The sequence below is a fragment of the Giraffa tippelskirchi genome, chromosome 4, assembly GCF_054371585.1.
Source record: "Giraffa tippelskirchi isolate mGirTip1 chromosome 4, T2T-mGirTip1v1.2.pri, whole genome shotgun sequence".
In the NCBI taxonomy this organism is placed as follows: domain Eukaryota; kingdom Metazoa; phylum Chordata; class Mammalia; order Artiodactyla; family Giraffidae; genus Giraffa; species Giraffa tippelskirchi.
In genome coordinates, this window is record NC_137278.1 from 53,097,904 (window position 1) to 53,111,714 (window position 13,811).

General features: G+C 35.4%; 1 protein-coding gene across 1 annotated transcript in view; it reads left to right on the plus strand.

The window, feature by feature from the left end:
* The window catches only part of DNAH6 (dynein axonemal heavy chain 6), a 281,257-nt gene that overhangs the window by 22,564 nt on the left and 244,882 nt on the right, over positions 1-13,811 (plus strand). Inside the window, exon 5 of the mRNA XM_081596922.1 lies at positions 10,173-10,440. Within this exon, the coding sequence (XP_081453048.1) occupies positions 10,173-10,440 (268 nt within the window). The remainder of the gene's footprint in view (positions 1-10,172; positions 10,441-13,811) is intronic.

Sequence of the window (13,811 nt, forward strand, 5' to 3'; positions counted from 1 at the left end):
GAGAAGAGGTTATGAATCTTAAAGTGACTCAGAAAAAAACGGTTTATTTGCTAATTTTTACAAATACTTCCTGAGTAATATGTGAAATGTTTTCACAGTTTCCACTTTTTAAAAAAATATCCAATAATCCAGACACCAAGGAGTGCCATTTGTGATTAATTCCCCATTATGACAGGAGTCAGATCAGATTTTGCCAAACATAAAATTGATTCTTATCTATTTACTAGCAGAAGATGAAGTATTGAAGGTGAATATGGAAACAGTTTTTTTCATCTGATTCGTGAAATTAATTGCCTTTCTGGACTAATGAACACTTTTACTAAGAGAATTGAATTGATGCTTTATACTTTTCTGGACTCATTTAAGAAGATATTGTTCTAATCACAGTTTGTCATTTTATCATGTTTTTGGTTGGATGTTAAATTTTCCTCCCAGCCTGAACTCCAAATATTATAAACCTTATGAGTAAGGATGGTTATTTGGATGCTATGTAGTAGGAAACAGCTAAATTGGAAGTTAAAAGTAGTAAATACTGGATCAGTGAGATAAGGACACATTATACCAACTTCCTTTTAAAAGTAATATGATAAAATATAATATCTTCGCATGATTTTTTAAGTTTAGTAAAATACATTAAATGTACGGTTCTACAATGCTAATTTCTACCACAGTCCCTTTAAGTGAGAAAAATAGTTACATTTATCAAGTTTATTCTAAAGAATCAATCTAGTGGAATATGTTAAGCATAACAATTTTGTCAAGAATAAGCTTTTGTAAATATGTTGGAATATTGCCCCGGTGGGACTTCCCTGGTAGCTCAGTTGGTAAAGAATCCATCTGCAATGCAGGAGACCCTGGTTCAATTCCTGGGTGGGGAAGATCCTCTGGAAAAGGATAGGCTACTCACTCTAGTATTCTTGGGCTTCCCTTGTGGCTCAGCTGGTAAAAAATCCGCCTTCAATGCAGGAGACCTGGGTTTGATCCATGGGTTGGGAAGATCCCCTGGAGAAGGAAAAGGCTATCCACTCCAGTATTCTGGCCTGGAGAATTCCATGGACTGTATACAAGTATGCTGCAGATTATCTTGTCCGGCAAGAGGGCATAATGGTGACTCAGTTCAGGTCCAGGGCAAGTTAGAGGAAACTAGGTTAAAGATCAGGAACTAGAGAAGGTGAAGGGCATAGAGAACACAGATCAAGACAAAGTAATTCCATTTTGTTAGGACTTTGACCTTGAATAAGAGTGATTGTAATCAAGAAGTAGCCATGAGGTACGAAGGAATGGCTGTTGGTTATATACTCATTTTGTGAGAGAACACTAAGTGGAACCATCACATTTTCATGTCATAAAAGGTGATGATTTATTGGTTTTTACTACATTCCAAGCAAAGTATATACATATATACATATATTTTTTTTAATCTTCACAATAATGTGAAATAAATGTATTTATTACCTCTGTTTTACAGATAAGACACAAAATCGTTAATTAACTTGCCCCAGATTGTACGATAAGTAAATGACAGTCTGGCTGACTTCTGAATATATACTCTTAATTTCTCTGCTCTACTGCCTCTCACAATGAAACTTTGAGGAGTCCATGAGACCCCCATGAGACTGAGAATTTGCTTCAAAGAATGATAGAAGGCATGGAAACATTTTCTATCATTTCCAAATCTAGCACAATAATCTGTTCTCAGATAAATCTATTGAATTTTTCCAGAACGAGTGCAAAATAATGCTTTCTTCTCAATAGAAAATTGATGAAGAGAGGTGGAATTGAGATACCAATTAGGAATCATTGGAAGTTATACTCTCATAGCAAAAACAAACAAACAAACAAACAAAAAAAAGATATGTCATACCATTACTGAGACACCTGTACAAAGTTATGCTCAGAGAAGAAATGGAATAAATTAAATAAGATAAACACAGTGTTCAAAAAAGAAAAGGTTAGCAATTAGGCAACATAATTAGGATAACTCAAATTGGATTTATGAACCACAGTAATTTTCCTGCCCCTAAAGGGTTTGAACTTTCAAAGGCATATGCAAGAACAAAATATGAAACCAAATTCCATTTTTAGATTACCATCTAATCAAGAAGCTCAAGAAGCTAGGAATGCAAGAATTCAAATTTCAGGGACTTCCCTGGCAGTCCACTGGTTATGACCTCTGCTTCCACTGCAGGAGGTACAGATTCAATCTCTGGTCTAGGAACTAAGATTCTTGCATGCTATTTTGTGCAGCAAAAAAAGAAAAAAATTACAAAGTTAATATCTAATGTCAGAAAGACTCTCTTTTGCAGAATTGCAATTTTACCAGTGTGTGTGGAAATTATTTATTCTATTTGGAACCAGAAAAGAAAAGGAAATCAATCAGTAATACCATTAGCTCCACATGTTACATAACAGAGATGACCACAGTCGAGGACATTATTAAAATTTTACTGCTTATTGATGACTGTGCAGACATTAATAACTGCTAGATAACAGCTCTACAATCCCTGCAATGAAATATTTGGAAGAACTTTGTTCTTAAGGAGGAAAGCTACTGGGGTTGAAATATCCAAAGAAAATGAGATATTATGGAAATACTTCTTTAAAATACATTTTCCATGTAGAATTTATTCTGATAATTCTGAGATTAAGACACATAATACATTATTTTATTCACAAAGGAACTCCCATATGTAAATGTTTCTCTGCAGTTATGAATTCCAAATTAAATAATAGTATCAAAGTTGTAACTATAATAAAATCCAAGTCACCACCCGACCTTCTGTTTTTATGCCTTTTACAAAGATATAGGAGCAGAATACCATTATTTGTTGTTTCAGACTGAAGTGAATAGGTGATCCTAAGGCAGAATTTTGTTAAGAATTGGAACATATTTTGCAAATGATTCAACTTTGTGGATTTAGTAAAAGACAGTTTTTAGTTTCATAGCTGGGTTACTTAAATGAATGAACTTTATAAAAAATTATTAAAGGTGCCTGAAAACGTACTAACACATACTGATGAAGATTAGGAATTCACAGCAAAAATTCAGCTTTGGAAAGGTGAAATTTAAAATGGCTCTCTAGTGATTTTTTTAAGTCATTGTTAAGAATTTAAACTTAAGGAAAAGTTATGAAGTCAAGCAGAGTAACATCTGTGTCTGAGACAAAGCTTCACCGTTGTTTCTGAAATACTTCATGTGGAAATGCTTGACTGGGTTTTAAATCATTTTGTAATAAGAAATTTCAACATGGCAATCATCAAAGAAAGAAAAGGAAAAGCTGTTAGAATTAAAGAATGGTGGTACCTTTGACGCATAATTTCAAAAGAACAGATGATCCAAATTCTGATCAGTGAAGGGAGTTTCTATTCATTGAAGACAGAGCAATAAATCATCACCTGCCACTTGCTATCTCCCATTTCTATAAGCAGTATTCCTTAGCAGTGGTGTTTATTAAGAATTTGAACCAACTACCCATCATGTCTTGATTAAAAACGCAGTATCTACTTCAAAAAAGCTATCTTCACAGGTGCAGTTGTTTATGAGCTAAGACTTTATCTGGACTTTTCATAAAATTCAATATTGAATATTTCCCTGAATATTTCATGTTTTATTTTTCTTATTATAGTACAAAGAAATTATAATTAAGTCTTCGCCAGTGTGCCTTATAAAATGTTATCATTGTTCAGACGTGTTAGAACATGCAAATGTGGAAGCATTGCTTTAGAGGATCTCACTCTTCGCATGAGAATCTGACCTTTGGTTAACTCAGAAGCTCTGTTCCCCTGCTAACCTGATACAAAGTAGTATATCAGTTGTTTCTAGGCAACATTGCTTATGATAAAAATGACCCCTGACTGCTAAATTACGTCTGCATTGAGAGGAACTAAAAATGAATTATAAATAACTGATGGGGAGCCATAGCTTTGGACTTCCCATAGTATAATGGCTCTTTCTCTGGGCATGTCTCTGCAGGAACTCTAAAATCTATGCTTAAACTTATTGGAAGAAATATTGACTCCTCTTAAGCCAGAGTGGACCCATTGTGTATCTCACGTCCTAGTATCTGAGTTGTCACCTTGGGAAAGGACAGCTTGGGGTGGCCGTTGAATTGCTGCAAGGAATCCCATGCAAAAGCAAAGCCTGATCCTGCTTAGAAGGCAGGAAGTAGTTCCTGTCTTACCCTTCTAGGTGCCTGAGTGTATGCTAAATCACTTCGGCTGTGTCTGACTCTTTGTGACCCTGTGGACTGTAGCCTGTATAGCCAAAGAACCCATTCTTGTGGGATACCTGTTGGGATTAGAATTCTATGAAACATAGTTGTGTGACTTAGGATGATATAAAAGCCTATACTGGGCTCAGGCCATATTACTTGCTAAGTGATCGAGTTGGTTTTCAGATAGTTTCTAAGCCTGTTATGTTAAAATAATTTTTAGACAGCTTTTAAAATTTCAAACTAAAGCTATTCTATCATTTCATCTAGATTACATGTTTAGTAGCCTAAAACAGAATATGCAGATAAATATCAGCTTTCTCAAGTGAAAGCATTTCTAGTTACATGAGGTCATAGCTATTAAAACAACACTATAATGAGGCATATGTTATATAATAAGGAAAAGATCATTTTCAAGCCACATTATCATAAACTTCCCCAAGTTGCCTAACACAGTGACAGCTTTCTTGGGCTAGTCCATGTAGAAATTTCAATCAAGTGGAAACACCACAGATCTTTAGTATTTTCACTTGGAATCATCAAAAATCCCCAGTTTCAGATTGTCTTCTTTCCAACACACACACAGATGTGCGCGCGCGCACACACACACACACACACACACCATTTTGGCGATGTTACAATTTAGTGGATGATTATTTCATTTTATACAAAAATTTGAAGAACTTAGAGCAGTGGTTCTCAGCTTTGGCTTCTAGAATCACCCAAGACCCACCCCCAGAGTTATATTTAATTGATTTGTTGTACAGCCCAAGCAACAGCATTTCTTTAAAACTTGTAAGATGATCCCAGTATTCAACCAGATTTGTAGGCCATGGGGCTAGAACAATGGTTCTCCAGCAGGCCCTAAAGTGTTTGCTAAAACATAGATTGTTAACCACCCCCAATTTCTAATTCAGTTGGTCTGGAAGGGGCCTAAGAATTTGCAATTCCCGCATAATGTTGATGCTGCTGTTCCAAAGACCATACTTTGAAAACCATTGACTGTAGAGCACTGTATTATTGAAGAAACTTGAAAGTTATGCTTTAGTCTAATTTGCTAGGAGTTCCTTATCAGTTATTTTTACCATTTCTGGTTAATCAAACCAGAAGCAAAGCAAGCCATCACTCTTCTCTAGTTCAAGTTAGATCTAAATGCATATTGAATCATGATACTGACCATCATCAAATAGATTGAGGTTTACAAATGCAAAACTCAGGAAATAGCTAATTTCTTTCCAGGCTCTTGCTTGCTTACCTTTGTCCAATAAACATGTTCAAATCATAAAACTGTGTAATAAACTGTGATTAAAACTGTGTAATAATGAGACAACTTAGATTTGACTCATCTAATTCACCCCAGCACCTGAAAGCAGGTGAGGAATTACTCACTTGTTTGTAGAAATCAGGAGAGGCAAAGGGAACAGGTGGACAAAGACATGCGTATGCATTATAGCACAGTCTAAGATGTGCTGAGACGACCTTCTTAAGCCTAAGATAATCGAGAGACCAGCCTGATTAAAAAGGGCAATTGTGTGGACAGAGAAGGAACTAACATGGACAGGAGAAGAGTGCCACAACACCCGACAGAATAATTTGGATTTAATGACATAAGCAGTAGGAGACTGTTCAAAATTCTCGATCAGAAGGCTCATACTTTTGAAGGTTTAGTCTAGTGCATCTGTTTAAAGATGAATGGATACATGTTCTATCACTAACAACAGATAAAGATGCTATTTGAAATATCAAATCACACTGAGATTGTTTTAGAAAAGTCAAGAGAAAAAAATAATGCTTTTTAGAACCACAGTAGATTTTGTTTATCTGAAATGAAGAATAACAGGACAGTGGATGACCTCCCACAATAGACCATGCAAGTCTCTTAACATGACACATTCTTTTGGACACTTATAGAAGCTTTGAGTCTAAGTTTCATTTCAGATGGACAGAGACTACCACAAAATAATTTGACAAAGGATTCCATGATTCTACATTGAACAGCAAGAAAAGACAACAAGCATCTTTTTTTCCAGTTAAACACAGTTAAGTATAATTTTATTCAAGACATTCTTCTCAGCCTGATTAACTGTCCAAGGATGTCTGTTTAAGTTAATTGGGTCATAAAGTCGTTTATCAGCAAAGTAGGAGTTTTAGAGCACAGCAATTTAAAAAGTTAAGTTCTCTTAAAGGAAGACTAATTTCCGGAAGACTTATTTTCTCAAAGAAAGTCCTTGAAACATCCAAATGAGGCAGCTGAGGGCATTCCCTGGCGATCCAGTGGTTAGGACCCTGCACTTTCACTGCTGAGGGCACGGGTTCAGTCTCGGATCAGGGAACTATTCTGCAAGCAACACAAAGTCAAAAAATAAATAAACAAATAAAAACAAAAACAAAGGAAGCTGTTGAAGTTTGAGGCTGAATTCTGAATGCCAAGAAGTGCTGAATAGGCAACCCTCATTTCGGAGTAGAGGATCAATTCCTGGAACAGAGGAATGCCGAGGTTTACAATGTGAGGAGTAAAAGACAGCAGTCCAGGAGTATATTTAGGGTTCAACCTCTCGGGAACAAACTAGAGAGTCTAAGCAGAATAGGATTCCAGAGAACTGTGCATATGCTGCTTTACCTTTTGCAAAGCTTTCCTTGACCCTGCTATCCCTTCTGCCTACCAAATGGATTGGGCTTAAAGGAAATTCCTGCTGATCCTCAAGAGAATCACTGTATTAGAGTAGTGAGGAACAAGACTAGTTTTCAGAAACTTTTAAGAAGGAAAGCTATGACAAACCTAGACAGCATATTCAAAAGCAGAGACATCACTTGGCTGACAAGGGTCCATATAGTCAAAGCTATGGTTTCTCTGGTAATCATGTACAGATGTAAGAGTTGGACCATAAAGAAGGCTGAGTGTCAAAGAATTGATGCTTTCGAACTGTGGTGTTGGAGAAGACTCTTGAGAGTTCCTTGGACTGCAAGGAGATCAAACCAGTCATTCCTAAAGGAAATCAACACTGAATATTCATTGGAAGGACTGATGTTGAAGCTGAAGCTCCAATACTTTGGCCACCTGATGAAAAGAGCCACTCATTGGAAAAGACCTTGATGATGGGAAAGATTGAGGGCAAGAGGAGAAGGGGGCAGCAGAGGATGAGATGGTTGAATGGCATCACCGACTCAATGGACATGAGTTTGAGTAAACTCCGGGAGAGAGTGACGGACAGGGAAGCTTGATATGCTGCAGTCCATGGGGTTGCCATGAGTCAGACATGACTTAGCAACTGAACAACAAGAAGGAATGGATGGGGTGGATACGGCCATTATACAGGAAATTTAAGAGAAGGAAGATGACAGGGGATTTTAAGTTAAATGGGCAACAGGGTCAAGAAAAAAAACTTTCTGTAAGCTAAAGGAAAGCTTTCTACAAGTTAAAGTGAAGTTCTGTACATTTCTAAATGTGGAGAAAAAGTATTCAAATATGAGGAGAGGTAGAAAAAGATGATGTGAAACCTCTCCATCTCTCTTTGGAGGAAAGCATGAAAAATGTACTCAAGGGGTTAAAACACAGTGAAGGTACAGTGAAGTTTTTCTTTAAAAAAATATTTATTTTAATTTACTATTTATTTAGCTGCACCAGGTCTTAGTTGGAGCACGTGGGATCTTGAGTTGTGGCATGTGAACTCTTAGTTGTGGCGTGTGGGGTCTAGTTCCTTGACCAGGTATCCAACCTAGGCCCCCGGCACTGGAAGCATGTTGTCTTAGCCACTGGACCACCAGGGAAGTTCTGGGACAAGATTTTCAAGTGAAAGTACAGAGGAGAGCTCATCGTGTCACCACTATGTTTTTGCTGTTGGTGTTGATTTGCTTTCAAATAGAATTCAGTGGTTACAAACATTACTGTGTGTCAGAATCACACAGGAAATTTGCTAAGTTAGACTCTCAAGTTCATAAAGATTCTGGTTCTGTGTTGGACCCAGAAATCTGGATTCTTAAGCACCCCTGATGATTTTTATGCTGATGATCCAAATTTTAAAACGACTCTCATGTGTTTGTTTGCCCTGTGAGGAGTAGAGATATAGAGTGGCGGAAAAGGCTTAGGGGTTTGAGAATGAGAATCTTGAATAGGTAGGAAAATGTAAATATAAAGGATCTCTTTGTGGCACTGAGAACCAGTAAGTTAAAATTCAATGTCATAGACCACGCCTGCAATCTTCTATCAATTGAAGGGCCTTTAGTAGCATATAGACCCACACAGAATAAGTTTTCTACACACGCACACACCAGGGCCATTAGTGAACTGTTTTTCTTGCTTTTAGGTTGGTTGGATGACTGAAGTTAATGAAACATCTAAGGTTGATTACAGTTTCAGAGACAAGTTGAAATCTCCCACTTGGTAGAGAATCACTTGAAGAATGTCCTAATTATATGTTAAGCTGTTAACAAAGAAAAAAGGAAAAACATTTTAACATTTTCCATACAACTTACCAGCAACATGTAATACCTGGCATTTTCCCAGATGTTTCTGCTGTGAGTCAGTTGGAACACAGACAGAGTCAGACAGTGCTGTTAGGTAGGAGCTAAGCAAGTTGAAATTCTGTTACAGCCCTGAACTGGGGGAGAGATGTTTGAGATTCCCCTACTCCACAGCCCACCAGCCCCCTAGTTCCCTTTTTGTGTTCACTTGAAGAGCTCTTGCTTTGAGTTCACTTTCATTCTGGTCCTGTATGCCCTAATTTTTAAATATTTTTCTTAGTGTTATTAAAACAAAAATAGAAATTAAAACCTAAAAATTATTTTTGCCACTCGTTCATCGTTTTTTGATTAACAGACACAAAGCATATGAAAATTTTGTTCCAGTCCTTTAAAAAACTTATCAAGCATATGTACATAGATTTGTTTAAGTATAATTTCAGGTATTTTACATATGACCTGAAGGCTGTGCTAAAGATCATGAACTCAGGTTCAGAATGCAGAGCTAAGGATTGGAAGAGAAAAATAGACATGGGAAACAGTTGATTTTCACTGGAGGGTTCCTGTCTGAATTTTGTATAGTAATTTTTAGAATTATTGTATAACATACATAACTACAATTTTTGCATAGCTTAACATAGAAACAATTTGAGGTTTTGTTTTTGCCATGTCATATTTTGCGCTTGGTCTGTGGACATTTGAATAATATCCAATATTTAGCTATAGCTATATAGCTGTTAATAAACATTTAAATAATATCCAATATTTAGTTATAGCTAAAATTACAGAAAATATCTTTGTGTCTGTGAGCAAGATTTTAAGAAGTTTTAGGGAATCGCCCTTTCTATTCTCATTCTTTACTTCCCGCTCCTATCCTTGCTCTGGTTTTTATCACATTCTTGCTTTACTTCTTTGCTTGATCTATTTCTTATTATGAATGAGGTTGAAGAATGCCCTTAATAACACTTGAAAGAGGAATATCTTGAAATAAACAATTTCTCATTAACAATTGTTTTGATATGTGATGATAAATTGGACTTTTTAAAGTTTAATCTGGGTCTTGATTCTAATCTAATTCTTATTTTCTTGTTTTGATCTTTTTCATAGTTCTGTCAATATTGGGTAGGGTAAAACTCTTTCACACTATTATTATTGAACAGTTTCTAAGCATTCAATGATAAATAAAAACTTATTTCCAGGTATCTTTCACTTTAAGAATCCATGATTGATTTGTTTTTGTAAAAATCACATAACTGAAATTATCAAACATATTGCCAAAATCATAAAATTCTTAAGAGTTACAGTAAGTCCAACTGTTGTTAAAAGCAGCTCCCTTTTCTTGAATAATTTATTCAGTCTAAAAGTGGTCTGTTAGAATTTTAAAATTTTTTAAACATTTGTTTTCCAGAAATCTTTTACCTTTTTTAAAAAAAATAGTAATGCAATTGCTTAACTTTATGTTGAATACTGTATTCACTTGCTCCAACTTTTATTTGTTCATAGGGTTGTGAATTATGAGAACATCAATAAAAATGACTATTATACTATTAGCAAAAAGGCAGTAACACATGTTTATAATAATGACATTGAATTTATCGAAATTGATCGATGGGAACAGGAGTATCTATATCACAGAGAACTCACTAAGATTCCCATATTTTCACTTTTTCGGAAATGGAAAGCTTTTAACGTGTGGAAGAAGAACGTTCGCTCCAAAAAAATCAGTGGATGTCGAAAATCTCTACAAAAAAATCTGTTCATTGTTAATCATGTACGTATTTGTTAATCATATTTTAAAAGAATTGCTAACAGAAAAAATTAATCTCCAAAATAGAATATTTCCTTTTTTAAGAGAATTAACAGTTTTTGCCCTATTTGTCATTTAAGGGTCTGGCAGTCTAATGTGTTTCTACATTTTACCTAGGGTTTGCACAGGTCACCTTTGTTTAGAAGCAGCCTTTGAGGTTTGGACTCACGATTCCCTTTGTTGTTGATCAGGAAAATTGTGTATCCTCTTGAATAGAGCAGGCTAGCAACTCCTATTACTTCCTCTAATCTTTGAGACCCTCTGGACTATATGGTCCTAAATAATTTGTAGGCTTGCTTTCATGGGCCAGTATCTCCCAATATAGCATGTATTTTCAATCAGGAATTCAAACAGTAGAGAAATTTTTAGTGTTTACTTTGGAGGAGGGGATAATCATGGGAAAGGAACTATTAAAGTGTATGTGGCCGTATTTAAAATCTCTACTTCTTGAATTTCAACTTGCAGTAGAAGTTTTCTGATTGGCCCCTGGGAATGAACTGTAATCACTGTTATTTTATGTCTATTTTATGACACCAAATCACCACTCTCTCACATCAGAAACTTCAAGTTTGCATTTTACTGGTCATTTCCTTCTCTTTGCTTATGGTAATCTGAAAGATAGTTATCGAGACATCAGTTGTGCAATAAATGAACTTGAAAGGAATACAACTCACATAAGATGTTAGTACAAAAATAGGCACGTAAGATGTACCATCTCAAGTCCTCCAACCAGTCAATCATTCTGAGTTGTTGAAAAGATTCTAATCCTTCTTGATATCAAACTCAGCCCCTAGACCTCTAATTTCACTAAGGATCTATCAATCACCTGAACCTATTTTACCACCTTTCATCTTTTACCATGTCTTGGACATTATATATTTCATTAATTTATTCCTAGATAGATAGAATAGTTCTTCCTCCCTTTAACCTCTCAATCCTTAAGTTTGTTTTCTTATATCATGTGCTTGAGAGTTGTCATTCTCTTTGCCCACCATTCATACCAATAGTCCTTTGACCTTGATAATATCTTCTCTTTAATGTAGTCCAAGCAGACTAGAAAGTTCACATCATTTTAATCTTAGGTTGATACAACCAAAAGACCCATTGTGTTGGTTTAAATATCTGTTAATATTAGATGCTATCATTACCACACACCACTAGTCTTATATTTACAAGTTAACTAGGAGGGCTGGTTCTTTTCATTCTTTTCTTACCATGTGGAAGGGATAAATGTGGAGCTATCCTTGAAATTTTTATTATTTTTAGCAACCAACCTTATTAGCATCTGTGCCCACATTTCCTTATATAACAACTTTGTTGAAATAGAATTCATACAATTCATTCATTTAGAGAATACTATTAAATGGTTTTAATATATTCATAGAATGATCAACCATCACCATGGTCTATTTTAGAACATTTCTATCACTACAAAAAGAGAGATCACTCTCCCTGATTAGCATCATGTTTCCCTGACTCCCCCAGCCCAACCCCTGCCTCAGCTCTGATCAACCACCAATCTACATATTCTCTCTCTTGATTTGTCCACTCTGTGCATTTCAAATAAATTGAACCATGCAATATGCGGTCCTTTGTGGCTGGTTTTTTTAACTTAGCATGTCTTCAAGGTTCATCTGTAGTAGCATGGCATTTCTTTTTACTGGTAAATAATATTCCATCATATGGATACATATGTTTTCTTTATTCATCCACCTATTGACAGATATTTGGGTTCTTCCACTTTCTGGCTATTATGAATAATGCCGCTATGAACATTTGTATATGAGTTTTAGTCTAGACATATGTTTTTGTTTCTTTGGGTATATACTTCGGAGTGGAAGTGCCAGGTGATCAGTAACTCTATGTTTAACCTTTTGAGGCACTGCAAAACAGTTTTCCAAAACCACTACACAATTTTACTTTACCACCAACAAAATAGGAAGGCTGCAGTTTCCCCATTTTCTCACCATTATTACATCTGCCTTTTTTCATTATAGCCTTTCTTACTGGTTGTGCAGTGGTGGTATCTCATTGTTTTTTCTTTTTTTCACATCATTTTATATTTTTAATAGATTTTTTTAATTGAAGGATAATTGCTTTACAGAATTTTGTGGTTTTCTGCCAAATACTAACATAAATCAGCCATAGGTATACATATGTCCCCTCTTTCTTGACCCTCCCTCCCATCTCCTTCTCAATACCACCCCTCTCATTGTGGTTTTGATTTATATTTCACTGATGGCTAACAGTGGTGAGCATCTTTTCATATGAGTTTGGTCACTTGTAAATCTTATTTGGAGAACTATCTATTCAGATACTGTACTCACTTTTAATTGGGTTACCTGTCGTTGTAAAAAGTATTTCTGTATTGTAGATACAAGTCCCTTATCAGAGAAATGATTTGCAAAACTTTTCTTATGGGCTGTCTTTTCACTCCCTTGATGCTATCCTTTGAAGCTCAAAAATTTTAAATCTTGATGATGTCTAATTTATCCATTTTTTGGCTGCTTGTGCTTTTGGTGTGATATCTAAAAAACTATTGCTTCAATTCACATCACAAAGATTTACTCTTATATTTTCTACTAATAGTTTTAAGCCTTACATTTAGGACTTCAGTCCATCTCAGGTTAATTTTTGCTGATGGCATGAGGTAGAAGTTCACCTTCATTCTTCTGCATGTGGCTGTCCAGGTGTCCTAGCACCATTTGCTACAAGACTGTTCTTTCCCCATTGAATTGTCTGTCCTAGCACCTTTGCAGCAATTGCTTGTAAATGTGAAAATTCATGAACTCTCACTATTTTTCTGTTGATCTACAGCTATCCTTATGCCAGCACCACACTCTCTTGAATATTGTAGTTTTGTAGTAAATTTTAAAATTAAGAAGTGTAAGTTCCCGGGGATTCTTGAATTTCCACATGAATTTTAAGATCAACTTGTCAATTTCTACAAAGAGCCCAGCTGGCATTTTGGTAGGAATTGTTTTAAATCTGTAGATCAATTTAGGAAGTATTACCATTTTAACAGCTTTAATTTTTCAAGTCTGTGAACGTAGAGTCCTTTTCCATTTATTAGGTTTTATTCAGCTTCTTTCAACAGTGTTTTGTTGTTTTTGGTGTATATATATTTTACATTTCTTTTGTTAAATTAATTCCCAAATATTTTATTCTTTTTGATACTATTGTAAGTGAAATTGTTTTCTTAAATTTCACTTTGGATTTTTCATTTTAAATATGTGTAGAATATATGTGTATTGTAGAATACATCTAAACAGTATTTGTATAAAGTGTGAAAGTTAAAGTGTTAGTCTCTCAGTCATTTTCTACTCTTTGTGACC